The sequence below is a fragment of the Grammomys surdaster genome, unplaced genomic scaffold (genome assembly GCF_004785775.1).
Source record: "Grammomys surdaster isolate TR1022 unplaced genomic scaffold, NIH_TR_1.0 97, whole genome shotgun sequence".
NCBI lineage: Eukaryota > Metazoa > Chordata > Mammalia > Rodentia > Muridae > Grammomys > Grammomys surdaster.
In genome coordinates, this window is record NW_021604576.1 from 17949199 (window position 1) to 17965685 (window position 16487).

Sequence of the window (16487 nt, forward strand, 5' to 3'; positions counted from 1 at the left end):
AGTTTATACTGTTTTCTGAACAGAATTAATATTATTTAAATGTCTTCAAACCTTACTTGATGGTTTAGCCAGAAGAGCAGATATCCTTGTGACTGTGTCTTTTGTAACATTCTTTGACAACTGGGACTCCATATATGGTTGTATCCTTTCTTTTCGAAAGCCAGTTCTCTTAGGAAAAGGCTGGGTCCTCAAGACTCTTCCCCTTCCCCCAGCTGTCTGGGAGCTCTGCAGCCTTTCTTGAATCCTGGAATATGATAATCCACTCTCTGCCTTGTTTTGCCACTATTAATGGCTGCAACTTCCTCGTGGGACATGATTTTTATCCTTCTCTCCAAAGTGATTAGGACCTCAGTCAGGCCTCAGTGGAATCCCAGCTGAATTTCCCTGGTGACATATCTTCAGTTCATACTTGCCTGCTCAGGTGATGTTCCCAGAACAAACCTCCAGGTAAAGGGCTGAAGCCACCAACAGCATCACTTCTCCGTGTTGCTCCCAGGGGCTCTCTGCACTTGAGTTCCCATTTCCTAAAAGAAACATCTATTTCAAGAAAGTTGTTGCCCTCTCTAGGAATAGCGTGGTGCATCCTGACAGATGTTCCTAATTTGGGATCTGTAGAGCAGGAGCCTAGAGTCCTGCTTCCTCCCCCATCCCTACAGAAACCTTTGTACACTGCCTACTTCATTTCTTAGAACCACCTCTTCAGAGAAAGGTTTTTATTTGATGCAACTTCTACAACAATTAAACTGCACTCATAAATTGTCTTCAAAGGGCCTAATTAAGATAGTTTCTGTCAACTAGAAGATAACATCCCACTCTCTAAATCACTTAGGTCTGTTCCCTCACAGTCTCCTGGGCTGCCATAGGATTTTATAACTGCGAGATCACAGCTGGACTTGTGATCAAAATGTGACAAAGTGAAGCAGTTTGTCCACATCCACAGAGCGGATCGGCTGAAGCAGAGGCTGGCGCTCTCCGCCGAACCTCATTTCCATTGTTCTCTGAATCCTCATCCCTTCCATATTTCGCTCCATTTATGACCTTGTGTTCTGAAAAGCAAAACCCTGTCTTGGTGCAGTTACAATGATAATAGATTACCCGTAAGGAAATTTGAAAAATGACATACTCTTTATTAATCCCTTCTTCTGGTGACTTTAGTGTGCCGGTCATCTATTTCCTAGAATATCAGTTGCTCAACCAGGTTTTCAGTGTTGCCTGCTACATACAACCTATGATAATTTTTTAACTCGTTATATTGTGTAGACTAATAGAAAAACCAAAGGTGATAGGACCAAAGGTGGTAATTTGAGGATGGAGAAGTCAGGATTGAGACTATATCGTAGATAGGAAAATTCTGGAAACATTCCAAGGAAGTGAAGGCTAATTAGAAGACAGTAGAGAAGCTGGATAAGTGTCTCAGCAGCTAAGAGCACTTGCTCCTCTTACGAGAGGACCTGAGTTTGGTTCCCGGAACCCATAACAGTGGTTCATAACTGCCTGTTACTCTAACTCCAGGAGATCCAATGCCCTTTCCTGGCCTCTGTAGGTACCTGCATTTATATACACATAACTACATGTCTTAGTTAGGGCTTCAGTTGATGCAACAGAAACACCATGACCAGAAAACAAGTTGGGGAGGAAAAGGGTTATTTAGTTTATACTTCCACATCATAGTCCATCATCAAAGGAAGTCGGGGCAGGAACTCAAATAGGACGGGTGCCTGGAGGCAGGACCTGATACAGAGACTATGATGGGTGCTGCTTATTGGCTTGCTGCCTATGGCTTGCTCAACCTGCTTTCTTATAGAACCCAGAACCACCAGCGCAGGGGTGGCGCTATCACAATGGGCTGGGCCCTCCCCCATCAATTACTAAAGAAAATGCCCTACATCTGAATCTTACAGAGAGATTTTCTCAGTTGAAGTTCCCTCCTTTCAGATAACTCTAGCTTGTGTCGAGTTGACATAAAACTAGCCAGGACACCATATGCAGATATACACTCATATACATAATTTAAAATAAAATAAATCTTTTTCAAAAAAAGGCAGAAAAAAAAACCACTTGCATTCTCTACTCAGTAATAAAGAATTTACTAGCAATTTTCTAGTGTTAAACAGACACCAAGAGACCTTGATTTTATTCCATGTCTTAGGACTGTTTTATTGAATTGTATCAGTTATAATGGTTTTTTTTTTTATTTCAGTGATCGTGGATACTTCATTTTTTTATTTGAATGCCAGAGAACTAATGTGCTTTCCCCATAAAGACTGTTTTGAAACATCACACTTGAAGTAGAGCGAAGTTTACACTGTATTGTTAGCAGTGTGATAAGTTACTGCTTGTAAAGTACTAGAGGAATTATAACTAATAAACGGAGTGGGGCGGTCAGGGTGCTTCCCTTGGCCACCCTGGAGAGGACAGACACCTGTTAGTTGTCCTCTGGCCTCCAATGTATGCAATGGCACATTCTTACACACACACACAAACAAACAAATGTTTAAAACCTTTTTTAAAAATTAAATTCAGAAAATTTGTTTCTAGCCAAATTTGAGCAATGGGTACTTTGTTTACACTTTCACCTAATAGCTATTAATATAAAATACATGAACTAAGGTTTTTGAATACATCAAAGGCCTAAGCAAATAGCTCAGTTGGCAAAGCAAATGGCATGCAAGTGAAAGACCTGAGTCTGAGCTGCAGAACCTTTGTCTAAAAGCTCTGTGATGGCTGAAGATGTGGTTCAGCTGGGAAAAGTGCTGCTGACGAAGCGTGCACAGAACATTAGGTTTGGTTCCCAGCACTATGTAAGACTACATGTGGCATGCCTGTAATCCTAGCACTTGGCAGGCCAAAGCAGAAGCAAAAGCCTGTTATACATAAGAGAATTAACAATAAAAAAGGCCATCAAGGTGGCACATGCTTGTACTGTCAGTGCTGGGTATACAGAAACAAGCAAACCCTGGGGATCACTGGCCTGACAAATCAGTGATCTCTAGGTCAATGAGACACTCTATGTACACACACACACATACACACACACACACTTGCGCACACATGCGAACTCCTTAAGAACAACACTTGAGGTTGTCTTCTGGCCTCTTCATAAACATGAACATGCACACACATTAATGACATTTCACATTAAATATTAGGCAGCAAAGAATAGCAGTCCCCCAAAGACAGTAAAGGCTCTAACCCCAGAACACTGCTTTGAGAATTTCCAGACCATGGAGCTAAAGAAAGCAAGGCATTTTGACTCTAATGTCAAGTGGACAGAGTTCAGTAACTGAATACATGGTTTCGGCCAGACAGAAAATAGAGGAGCAGAGAACAGAACCCAGAGGTTGCAGAAAATTTCCCTCCAGTGTTCTTCAGAGGACTGATGAGCACATGTGTGCAAAGAGACGTCTCAAACATCTCCAAGCCTTGCTCAGAACAATCGGAAGGAACTTAGTGTTCAGAAGGCCAGACTGGAAGGCCCAGATTTAAGCAGACGTGAAGTCCAGTGCTCACAAACGTCATTGGTACATAGAGAGGAATAAGGAGCCCCAGACCACATGTTCTTCTTCATACAATCGCTAATGCAAAAACGGAAATGATCAAACTGCTTTCCAGAACCTTATCTCTGTCTTGCAACAAAGCTTAGAACTATCTGTCATAACCCAAAAAATTATCATAAAAAATGAGTCCAAAATGTAACTGACAATGACCGGCATCCAGCCAAGTGTGTTCGTGTGAAGAAAGGATTGTAATGGGGGATCTGAGCCAGAACCCATACACATACCAAATACCATGCAGTAGTGATTGTGATTTTGTTTCATGTTAAGTCAGAAGGTTAAAAATCTTAAGCAGAGACATGGATGATATTGTAAAACACCCATGTTAGACTTTTTTATCAGTCTCTGAGGTCACAATAATGTGATTTAAAAAAATCACATTGCCTTTGAAAAAGATGAATGATGGAGTAGACATTGCAGAAGAAAAGATAGCCAAAATCGAGACTGTCCAGGCTGGAATGTAAGAAAAAGAGAAAAAAGAACAGAACCATGTTTGAATGTTCAAGGCGGTTTTGAACTGTAGACAATTCCTAATTGACAAGACTTGAGCCATCCTAAGGAAAAGAGTAGATGAGACAGCAAAAACATCTGGCATTGAAAAAAATGATGGCTGCCATTCATCAGATGTGAAAGCTGCCATAGACTCAAGACACAGGAAGGAGAGGACACCAGTGCTCATCACAGTCACACTGCTTGGAAGGGAGATACACAATAGAGAAAGTCTTAAGCAGAGGAAAAAGGAGGAACAACTAGAGGTGCCAGACCACTCCCTCTCCTCTCTTCTGTCCTCTCCCCTCCCTTCTCTCGCTCCCTTCTCTCTTCTCCTGGCTCCTTTCTCTCTGACAGGTTCATGCTGCATGGCCTAGGCTAGCCTCAGGTTTGTGGTGTTGCCTTAGCCTCACCACGGCTGGGATTGGTTCTGAGGACAGGTTCTTAATTAAGGCAATGCAAGTAAAAAGATGTGGAATCGATAGAAACTTCATCAGCTCAGTAAGGCATCTGTGAAACACCTGTGCTGCCATCATACACCCTAGTGAAATGCAAAATGTCTTCCGCTTAACATCAGCCAGGCAAGGGTTCTGATTCCTGTCACCTCTGTTCAGTGTTACACTGGAAGTGCTGGCAACAAAGTCAGGAACAGAAACACACAAAGCATCCAGATTAAAAAGACAGCATTATCTTCACTGTAGGAAGTTTTATAGAAGCCTCAACAAAAGGCTATGAGAACTTATAAGCAAGTTAGACAAGGTTTCAGGACACAAAAATCATTGCACAAAATTGTTTCTCGGTGCTAGGGATGTAACTCAGTAGTAGAATACTTGCCTAGAATTCCAGCAAGAGGCCCTGAGTTTGATCTCCAGCACTGGAAAAGAAAGTATTTATATATTAACAATGAATAAACAACAGTTGTTGCTGTAAAATATTTAAATGCTTTAGGTATAAATCCGTGAAAATGTATTAATACACATATAGCACTAAAATTTTGTTTTAGTGGATTTTATCAAGTCAAAATTTTGAAAATAACCCTTAGGAGAAGAAGGCAAGCAGTGGACAACTGGAGAAAATATTAACCCATCACATAAAGCACTGTTGAAAATATCCATCAGTAGATGTGAATGGCTTAAAACTTGAACTAGATCCATACAGTAAATACAATTCAGCAATAATGTAACAAACTTTTCTTTTTATTAATTTTTAATTAGCACACAAAATGATGGATTTCTGCCTATGGTATTTACTTTTTAATGTTTTTATTTGAGAAATGTGCCTTTATCTTACTCAAGCCCACTCTTACCCCAAACTCCTCCCAGATCCACTCTTCCTCCATCCCTACCAAACTATCTGCCCTCCTTTCTTCTTCTTTTTTATAACTAGCCCATCAAATTCAATTTGTGTTGCACATTTACTCATGCTGTATAGCCATCTACTGGAACTTCCAGTAGACTTACCAGAGGCCACACCCTTAAAGAAAACTGACCTTTTTCCCTAAGAAGTGACCAACTGCCTACAGCTCCTCATTTATGGGTGGGGACCCCTTCTTCCTCCGTGCTAGAATTTTGACTAGCTTGATCTTGTACAGGCAACCACGGCTGCTGTGAGTTCATGAGTATACCAGTCCTGCCATGTCCAGAAGATACTGTGTTGCTCTGATTCTCCCCAACTTCTGTCGCTTAGAATCTTTCTGTCCCCCTTCCACCATCATCCCAGGCCTTTCAGGGGTGTAACAAAGCTGTCTCACTTGTTCTGAGCACCCCATGACTCTTAGTCTCTATACTACGACCAATTGTAATCTCTTGCATTTAGCCACCATTTGCTGCACAGAGAAACTTTTCTGATGAGGTCTGAGAGCTGCCCTAGTCAATGGGTAGAGAGATAGATAGACTCAGAAGGCAGTTCAGTTAGCACAGTAATGGTAGTAGGTTCACTCTGAGACCTAGGAGTTCTTTAACTGTGGATTCTTAGCCAGATTTATGGTACCCAGCATCTGTTTCCTCCTGAAAAAAAAAAAGGACTTCAATTCCATCAGAAGTGGTGGGCTACCCTCATAACCTTTGTGCCACTGTTGCACCCACGGGTGTACCTTGCCATGCCAGTTATTAGTGTAATTGACAAGGTTCACAGATTGTTGATGGCATTTTCTTCCAGCACTTACCATAACACCTTCCAGTACTATGAGTGTTAGCCAGCTGGGAGAAAACCTCCTGGTCAGTACCAATTTGATTTCTTCATGCCCTGTGACAAAATCTGTGTGGTATCTTCACAATAAGTCTTTCCCATCAAGTTTTAGTGGGCAGTCAAAGGGTTTTTGCTGTCAAGTTCTGATAAGCATTCAAGACCAATAACAGTATCCTGTATTGTTTTAAGGGTATCTGGGACATCTCCGTTCAACGTCTTGAGGAGAGGTATCCCACAGATGATACTGGGCTTTTTATTTGGCATCTTATGGCTTCTGAGAGGAGCATAGTCTCCTCTGTGGGGTACCTCCAGTGAAACATGTTTACATTTTTATATATTGAGGAAGCTTATAAAACAGTAGATTTCCAGATGACCTTCAAACATCCTTAGTGTTAGTTATCCCCACCTTGTCTCTCCGCTCACTTTAACCTCCCTCCCTAATTCAATGATATTTTCATATGCATTGCTCATGTTTGGTCTACTGCCTTCATCTGCCCTTCCTTCCCCCACCACTTGATGAGCCTCTTCTGTTGTCATTGTAGGTAGGTATTATGTATCGTGTGTGTGTGTTTAATTTTAGGTCCTGCATATGAAAGAAATGCTTTATATCTTCCTCTATCATTTTCCTTGTTCTCTTTTAATATAGACCCCTTCTAATTTCATACTTAAATCTAGATTCTACATATAAGGGAACACATGCAACATTTGTCTTTCCAAGTCTGACCAATTTCACTTTACAGTCCCACACATTTTCCTGCTAATAGTATGACATTCTTCTTTAAAGTTGAATAACACTCTATTGTGTATGTGCAACACATTTTCTTTATTAGTCTGCATTGTTGTCTGTATGTTGGTTTCTAGGCTCTTCCACTTCCTGGCTATTTCAATAGTTCTACAGTGAGCACAAATGTGCAAGCCAAGATAGACTCCTTCAGGTGTATGCCCAAGAGTTGTACATCTGGATCATAAGAGTAGTCTAGTTTTAGCTTTTTGACACACCTCTGTGCTGGATTTCATGATGGCTGTACTAGATTATATTTCATTTTCATGTAATTCTAGAAGAGGCAAACAGATGTTGTCTGAAAGCCAAGCAGTGGATGCAGGGCTACTAAGAGGTGTAAGGGCTGCAGCAGACTTTGGATGGTGATGGGATGTTCATCTTGATTGCATTGATGCCTTCCCTTCAAAATAGCAATTGCATACTCCAAATACTGCAGTATCATATACTAAAGCTGTTTTCAGAAGCTAGAAGAAAGACGGACTTCCTACTGGGATTTGTGTTGGTAATAAGCATTACTGAAAACCCAGCCTTTGATTCAGTTATAGTCAGTGCATTGTAAAATTACTCCCAGGGTACTTTTTAAAGCAAAGAAGTCTTTGTAAAAATATTACTTTAAATATATTTTTCTCATGGTTCCTATTGTTTCCTTAAAGGATGCAGCACAATTCCATATCTGAGTCCAGAGTGACCACTGCATTGTATTGCTCACACTCTGCCATGAAGGGTAGAAAGATGGAATAACAGACTACATAGAGTTTAGTGCATTCATTAAATCATGTCTCATGATTAAATATTTAGTCTACTTAACATCTTTGCCAAATTTCAGCTTAGGAACTTGCATGTACTTTGTCAAAACAGCATTTCAAATACTTCAAAATGATTTGTTCCCTTTTAACACAAATCTCAGGTTGTAATTAGACTATACACACAAGCTCCATTTTAGCCTCCTAACAAAATCAAAACTGCAAAATGTTAAGGTGCTTCATTAAATGATGCAGGGCCAAGAGATGCGGTGACTGGGTAGGAAGCAATAGGTTGCAGCCTCCCAGACATCCATGACATTGTGATGCCAACACAGAATGACTGAGGTCCTTAGCAATCCTACTCCCCTCTGCTAGACTCATGGCAGGGGAACCTGGGAGCTATGGTGGCCTTTTTCCTTTCTCTGTCACTCTAAGGGACACTGACCCAGTCTTTATTTCTTCCAGGGTTTAAACGGCATGTCTGTGGATGAGAAGCCTGACTCCCCCATGTATGTGTATGAGTCCACAGTCCACTGTGCCAACATCCTCCTGGGCCTCAATGACCAACGGAAGAAGGACATTCTCTGTGACGTGACACTAATTGTGGAGAGGAAGGAGTTCCGAGCCCACCGGGCTGTGCTGGCCGCATGCAGTGAATACTTCTGGCAAGCACTGGTTGGACAGACAAAAGATGACTTGGTGGTCAGCTTGCCTGAGGAGGTACAGTGATTTGGTGTGTTTGTGGGGTTGTTACAGGAGGTTTATTGACTTTTTTAAAAGCTAGCAAAGAAGGAGGTGGAAGTTACATATGCACTGTGTCACATTGAAGTCCATGTCATATGGACCCACATGTAGGCTCATAGCATAATCGGTTTCTATTTGATACACTTGAAGCCTTAGAGGCATGAATACAAAGTGAGTGTGCTTCTTTAAGGGAACTGAGCATCACCTAGGGCCCAGGCCTTCGTAGTTTCTAGTTCACTTAAACTTCAGGTTTTGAATAGTTCAGCCTCAGTCTGATGCAGACCTCTGTGTAGGATTTGAATCACTGCTGTTTCTTCTCTCTTTCAAATGGATCATTAGATTTCCCCTGAGAATAAAACAGCGAAAGAATTCACAGGACCTTCCTTCCTTGCTTAGGAGAAAAACAAAGCAACCAGCAATTCTCACCATTAATGCAGTGAGATTCTAAGAAGTGTAAATTTGCCTTTCTCATCAGGATTGAAAATATCCCCTACTCAGATTTCTTAACTTGCTTCAGTGAGAACAGTCATTTTGGTACTTTGGGGACATGAATAGGGAGACTTGTTCTGTGCCGAGATGACAGTCAGGTGGTTTGAACGGCAGGGACCCAGAAGATGGGCTTCACAATGGTGAACCATTTAACTAGTCTCTCTTCAAACTGCTTATGATTCCTCAGTCATTCTGAGTCTCCATATTTTCGGAAGACCAGGGTTAATGTGAGCATCCTTGAGCTTTGTATGCAGTGCAGAGTATTCTCTGCGTAACGCCAACATATGATACGACTGCAGAGCCTCCGGCAGCCATTTGTGGAGCTGTGTACTGCACAACCCACGGGCACAGCTCACGTCCACATCCTTGCGTATGAGACCCAGGGTCACCTTTGCAGCTTCTCCACAGCAGCCGTATGATAAGTCAAAGACCAAAACTGTAAGGCGTTGAAGACTACAACTACCACTAAGTCCTAGGATCACAAACCCAGATGCCTTCAGAGACACAGCAAATAATATTAACAACTCAATAGTTCTTTGTAAAAAGTAGGATGTGATGAAGTGAGCAGCTATACCGCCTAAACTCATTCACATCGAACCTGAGAGAAACAAACGGGGCTGCAGATGCAGCTCAGTGGTAGAGCACTTGCCTAGCGTGTCCAGTCCCCAGCAATAAAAACAAGACGCATGGGGTAGAAGAGACACCAGATTTCAGCTCCCTGGCTAGACAGCAAGAGACAACCCCCACCCCCACCCCAGGGCAGAAGAATAGAATGGCCAGCCGATGAACTGCTAAAATTTGAAACATCTTCACATAGGCTCCCTTTCATAGTCACCAGCTCAGTTCACATTTCCTACACAGCGTCGTGAGAAGAAAAGAATAAGTCATTCCAAGATTAGGTAACCAAGGTCAAGTCAGGGAGCAGACTCTTTTAACTAGTAACAAGAGAAGCCAGAGCAATATGGCAGCTTGGGTGTGGTCCTGGGCAGGGTGGGCATTTCCCATCTGCACTAAACAGAGGCCTAGCAATCAGTAAACTGCTACTGGGATTCGAAGCTGTGAGCCCAGCCCGTCCTGCAGCACATGTCTTATTGGTCAGACACATGTCTTTCTTCTCTAAATGGGAACAAAAATATCTTCCTTACTTAGTCCAACTCTAGAATTCTCTGGAAATAGTTACAAGACTTATAGTTATTCAAAGTAGTCTTGGAGGGGGTGACAGGCATTGTCTACTTGTTACTGTTGTGTCTTTGGGAGCCATTTCATATGTGTATATGTATTACTGATTTCCAAAACTTAGATATTAAAGTATGTACATGAACGAAATCATACTTTATGTAGTAAGTCTTTCTTCAAGGACTGTGTTAGCTCCACTTCGTATTCCCTAGGATATAATACCCTGAGCCCAATCCTGTTCTCAATTATAACAAATTTGGATCCAGGTCTACTTAATCTCTCTGAGCGTGTGTGTGTGTGTGTGTGTGTGTGTGTGTGTGTGTTCTGGTGTTTTTTTCCCTACACCAGGTTTCTCTGTGTAGCCCTGGCTGTCCTAAATCAGGCTGCCCTCAAACTCACAGAGATCTGCCTGCCTCTGCCTCCTTCTAGTTCCCTTAACCTATGTATCAAAATACATTATCTGTCCAGTAAAATGTAAAGGATACCGGGGTATAAATAAACGTTACAAAGCCTGAAGTTTCTTCTCAAGTCAAATCCTTGATACAAATGCTTCTTTCCATACATTTGCTCTCACCTATACAGAGTAAGAGGACACTGACTGCCATCATGGACGTCCAGTGAAAGTCTACTTTAATTTTTCAGTCTGGTTACGTTAGTTAAGAGTGAGTTGGCTGTGTATTGGTCTTGTTGCTTCTAGCCCTATAAACTGACTGCTGTCCAGACAGTGCTAATGTCATCTGCATCTGTGTGTTATACCGCTTACTGTCACTGGGAAAAATACCGGGGAAACTCAGCAACTACCGTCCAGCCCTACAAAGTCCTGACTCATGACTGCCAGCAAGTAAGAGCCCTTAACAGTTTCCATGCTCAACACACACAGACCATTTATCAGTGTGACTGTGCTTTGTGCTGAAAGAGGAGGCAGTGGCTGGTGTTCTGGGCATCTCAGATCAGGTCTCCCTCCACTCGTTACACTAAAGAGAGCTCTGCAAACAGCTCCTTAATTGTGCTCATGGAAAACATTTTGGGCTTGGTGCTCACCATCCCAGAAGTGGCCTCAAAGTCCTGAAGTTCAGTCCATGGTCTGTGGAGTACAGAGGGTAGGAACAGGCTATTGTTCTAAGGTCCTAAGGGCGGGGGGGGGGTGTACAGCACCCTTTTTCAGAAATCTACTGTGTTTGTAGGGAATGGAAATGAGTTGCCGCCTGCCGATTACTCTCCTAATGCCACCACCTTTCTTTGTCTTGATTCTTCTGTCCTTCGGTGCTCAAACAGTGGGGACAGTTGTGGGTAGAACTGAGGATAGCTTTACAGGTAGCCTGACATTCTTCTCAAAGATCTGTTTTACCTATGGGTTTGCATGTTTGGGTTATCTGTTTTACCTATGATTTTTACCTATGGATATGCATGTGCATCTGTATGAGTTTCTATGGACCACATGCATGCTGGTACTCACAGATGCCAGAGGGTACCAGGCCACCTATAACTGTAGTTATAGGCAGTTGTGAACCTCCTGTTGAGGATACTAAAAACTGATCCCAGGTCCTTTGGGAGAGTAGTCAATGCTCTTAACTGATGAGCCATCTCTCTCCATCACTACATGTTTTTAGCTGTTATATTTTAGACTTATGCTAGTCTATTAACTCCTACCCCTCAACAATTTGGGATAATTTTCTCTCATTATTAAAAAAAAAGTGGGGTGGATCTGGACATTGTAGCACACACCTTTAATTTCAACACACTTTAATTTCAGAAAGCAGAGGCAACCAGATCTCTGCGAGTTCAAGGCTAAGACAGATAGGCTTAAATAGTGAGACCCTGTTATCAAAATTTCCCCCTAAAAACGGTGGTAGATCTGACCCAAAAGAACTATGGGAAAAAAAGGTGCCTGTTGAGTCCTGTCCCCAGGGTATGGTGAGACTCATTAATGGTGGGGCCACCAAGCACCGAGGCCACAGCAAGATCATGACGCCTTCTCTTCCTAAAGCTTTTATAGAACTCTAGAAGTGTAGTTTAGAACCCTCAACGAAGCAGTAAGACAGCCATGGTTATCTTTGGATGAGCCCTGTCATGTATAATGCTGTGAAAAGTACTTAAAGCTAAAGCACAGGGTGCCTGCAGCCTGCAGCCTGCATGAGCCTATAGAGGAAGAGGATGTTCTAGTGGGACCCAGTAAGAAAGGTGAAGCACTCACCTACCCCGAGCACAGAGCCAGCCCTTCCAGCTCCCCAATTCACCAGCACTCGCCTGAAAACCATAAAGGCAAGTTTAACAGACTGGGAGCCGTTGGACAGAGCACAGTTGGGACCTCTGTGGCCTCCGGTGTGACGGCTCAAGCAGTTAACCTCCTTGGACCATTTCCTCAAACATTTACCCATTCATTAAACAAACATTTATCCAGGACCTTTTATGCACCAGGAAGGATCATTCTAAGATCTGGGTAAACATCACTTACAATCCAGGAGGGAGAAAATTAATAGATATGAAATGTGCCTATTAGATGCAGGGAAAGTGAAACAGGTGGGGAGCCATGGAGTGTCCCACCATGGGTATTGAGATCTCAAACAGGAAAGTCAAGAAAGAGCTGTTGCAAGGGTGACTTCAGAGAACAGATAGGCAGGAGATAAAGGATCACCCATGTTGGCAGCTGGAGAGTAAGTGGATGAGCGAGGGAGTGAGGCAAAGAAGTAATAGGGGCTAAAAGTCTCAGATGCCTGACAACAGTACCAGAGGAAGGGTGGGATGGGGCCACATTACTTTCTGTCAAAGAGATGATGAGGCCAGACTGTGACCCTGCTAAACACTTGACCTTTGCCCAGAATAAACAGAGAAACCACTGAAGAGTTTCACAAGAGATTATTCTGGTGACTGTGCTATGTACATAGATGGAGGTCAAAGGGAGAAACAGAATAGACCCTGGTGTAGTTAAGCATGAGGACCCTGACGATGGCAGGGAGGGATGTCAGGGCTGGTGCTGCTCTGAAGATGGTTGGATATAAGATGAAAGAGAAAGAAAGGAGAGACAGGTAACTCCAGAGACAATGAAAGAATAGTATTACCATTAGCTGAGATCAATCAAGACGAGTGAGTAAGTTTGTGGGTGCAGAGGGTTGACCAGGATTGGGAGTCCTGTGTATATGTATGAAGTTCGAGGTGCCTGTTGACATCCAAGTAGAAGAATTTAGTGCCAGGTTTTATATGCCCATTAAATCCATGGCAGAATCTAACCCAGAGTTAGGAATTTGAACTTGGGAGGATTGAGGGCCGTTCAGCAAGTAGATGCCAATGCTGCCTGTGACTTCACGGAGCACTTGGCAGGCAGACACAGTACATGCGGAAGACAGACCTACCTGTGTCCACAGAAAAGAATGCCTCATTCCAGCTGACTGTAAGGCTGCTCTAATTAAAGCAAGCAAGTGGAGAACTGAGCCAGGAGCTGAGAGGGAATAGCTTATCTGTCAGATAGGGAAAGACTCCAGCAAGCTTGCACACCACAGCCAACAGTGCTAATGTTTGCCACACCCACTTTCCCTTCCTTTCCCAGACACACAAAGAAAAGCTACACTAGTAACCAAGTAAGCCAAGTGGTTAAGTGCAGCCAGTGGCATCATGACGGTCTAACTTGTCATTCCTACTCTGAGACTGCTAAAAGTAGGTCTGCATCCTTTTTCCATCAATGAAGCTGCTGTCCAAGAACTTAGTGAAGCTGAAGCCCGAATCCCTGAGTCACTGTTGGAAGACAACCATCTGGCTCAAACCACTATTTTTTTTTTACAATTTCACACACACACATACACACACACACACTATATATATATATATATATATATATATATACACTAACTATATATATATATTATATTATTCTAAATATATTATATATAATATGTACATATTATATATATTACATATATAATATATGTACATTTTAATTATATCCAGCTTCCATGACCCTCTTCTCATCCCTCTTCCCCTGAGCATAAGATGCTACCCACTCCACCCCAGCAGCAATCATTAAGAGTCATTATCTCCTTAGGAAGAGCGGGGCCTCATGAAACCTCCAAGTTGCGAGGAAACGTTGGAGGGCCCACCCTTGTGCAGGTCTCCATTGGCCGTGTTGTACCTGGACGGTAATGTTTCTCAACACGCTTCCTCATCGTCTGTCACTTACGTTCTTTCTGCTCCCTCTTCTCCTGGGTTCCTTGAATCTGGAGGGGTTGGTTTAGGTGTCCCAGGTAATGCACTCCTTTGTCACTTAGTGCCCAGCACTGTGACCAGATGGGAGTACTGTATTAACAGTTGCCTTCTGCAGACAGGAGCCTCTCTGTTTCACCAAATCACATTCTGACATGAGTAAGAAACAGACTTATTGTGCTAAGCCATTAAAATGGAGTGTTCTAGTTAGGCAAGGTGGAGCAGACCTGTAGCCACTTGAAAAACTGAAGCAGTAGGATTGTTTGAGCCCAGCTAGGAAATAGTAGGGCCTCCATCTCAAAAAGGAAAGGAAGAAAGACCTCGATGTTCAATTTGTAACTACAATAGAGATAAACAATCCCAATACTCAAGCTAATGGAAAATTTCCAGAAGAAAAAGAAATCTTTATTGATTATGTAGGAAACAAAATGAATGTTCCACAGGAAAGGATGGAATCTACTGACCAAGGGACAGACTCAGCTCTGCCAAGTGTAGCCTTCTCTGAGTGGGAAGGTCAACCTGTGTGATCCATCTGTGAATCTAACCCTATGTTACAGGTTACAGGTTTCTGGTCCTTGACATTTTCTAGGTTCATGCTAGAGTGATACAAAAAATAATATTGCTGGCCAGATATTCAGGGGAGACGCTTGAGCTGGGAAACAGGAAAAGATCGTGGAAATGGAAGGCAAGCTTATCAGGAAAGGAAAGAACCACAAGACTCCAGAAAAGGCACCAGTGCAAGTGTGTGGCTCATTTTTGTCAGCACCCCTAGTTCTAAGAAGATGTCTTACATGTTCACAGGAGACAGAGCAAAGGAGCCTAAAGGAGAGTGGGTACACCATAACCAGAACTTAGGCAGAGTAGGCAAGATGCAGACAGATCACAACTCCTTAACTGTTTCGGGGTTTATAGTCCTGAGAAAGTCATTTCATTTAATGACCTCGATTTCAATTTGAGTATGCAGAGAGTAGCAATGCTGGATCCCAGCTTGACAGGCAGGTTGCCATTCAGATTAATGAAACATGATATGCTCAACTTCTTGGAAGGCTGGTGCTATAGAAACAGTAGGTGTTATTATTCCCATAAAAGGAAAGAGCAGCCTGCTCTGGTGAAATGGCTCTTAGCACAGAATCCTCATTAAAAGCTGTGGTGCAATTTTCCAAGTTGCATTAGTGAGACTTGGCAGTGGATGAAAAAAAAAAGCAAATAAATAAGTAGGCAAAATATTCCGAGCAATGAGTTACAGGCAAGTGGGAAGTTTCCGAGTGTTAGAATCAAGCAATGGTAATTCTGAAATGCCTGAAGGGAGAATTTATTTATAGTAAGGCAAAGGTGACTTCCAGCCCTGAAATTGGGGCCTCAGCCTCAATGGGGGTGAATGAGCAAAGCCATGGGCTGGTAGGGAGCTCAGGCTGCTGTAACACACTCTCTCTCTCTCTCTCTCTCTCTCTCTCTCTCTCTCTCTCTCTCTCTGGAGGCCATAGGATGCTGGGGACAACAGGGGAGGAAGGCCAGTGTGGACAGACACAGCAACAGCTAATTTTAAATGAGACACATAAGCTGTTTTCAAACCTATTGCTTTTTTTTTTTTAATCCTAAGGCCACTGCATCCTATTTAAAGAAACTTTCAGAAACATGTTCCTCTTTTGGCATGGTGGCAGAACTTGAATATACCAAAAAGCAAGACCCATATAAAGAGTATTTTTAAGTGACCTGATTTCAAAGGCATTTTTAAAGATTCTTTGCGCCGGGCGGTAATGGTGCACACCTTTAATCCCAGCACTTGGGAGGCGGAGGCAGGCGGATTTCTGAGTTCGAGGCCAGCCTGGTCTACAAAGTGAGTTCCAGGACAGCCAGAGCTTCACAGAGAAACCCTGTCTCGGAAAAAGAAATTATAAAGATTCTTTGCATTATACATGTTTATCCTTGGAATAAAATGACCACAGTGATCAGCTTTTGATACGGACTTGTAACATAGCCACGGCCTTGAACCATATAGTCGTTCAACTTTAAATTTTGTAAAATAATCTGTGTATTAGTTCATTTTTAAACCTCTCTTTATATACGAACAAAATATCCCTTACATTTCTTTCTTTCTCCTATAATGGAGACTCTTAGCTGTTTCAATTA

At 42.5% G+C, this 16487-nt stretch overlaps 1 protein-coding gene across 7 annotated transcripts in view; it reads left to right on the top strand.

The window, feature by feature from the left end:
* Nucleotides 1–16487, top strand: part of Bach2 (BTB domain and CNC homolog 2) — a 335112-nt gene that overhangs the window by 249395 nt on the left and 69230 nt on the right. For all 7 annotated transcript variants that reach the window (XM_028780742.1, XM_028780725.1, XM_028780734.1 and 4 more), the window contains one exon: nucleotides 8220–8474. In XM_028780742.1, coding sequence (XP_028636575.1) covers nucleotides 8232–8474 — 243 coding nt within the window. In that variant the 5' untranslated portion in view covers nucleotides 8220–8231. The remainder of the gene's footprint in view (nucleotides 1–8219; nucleotides 8475–16487) is intronic.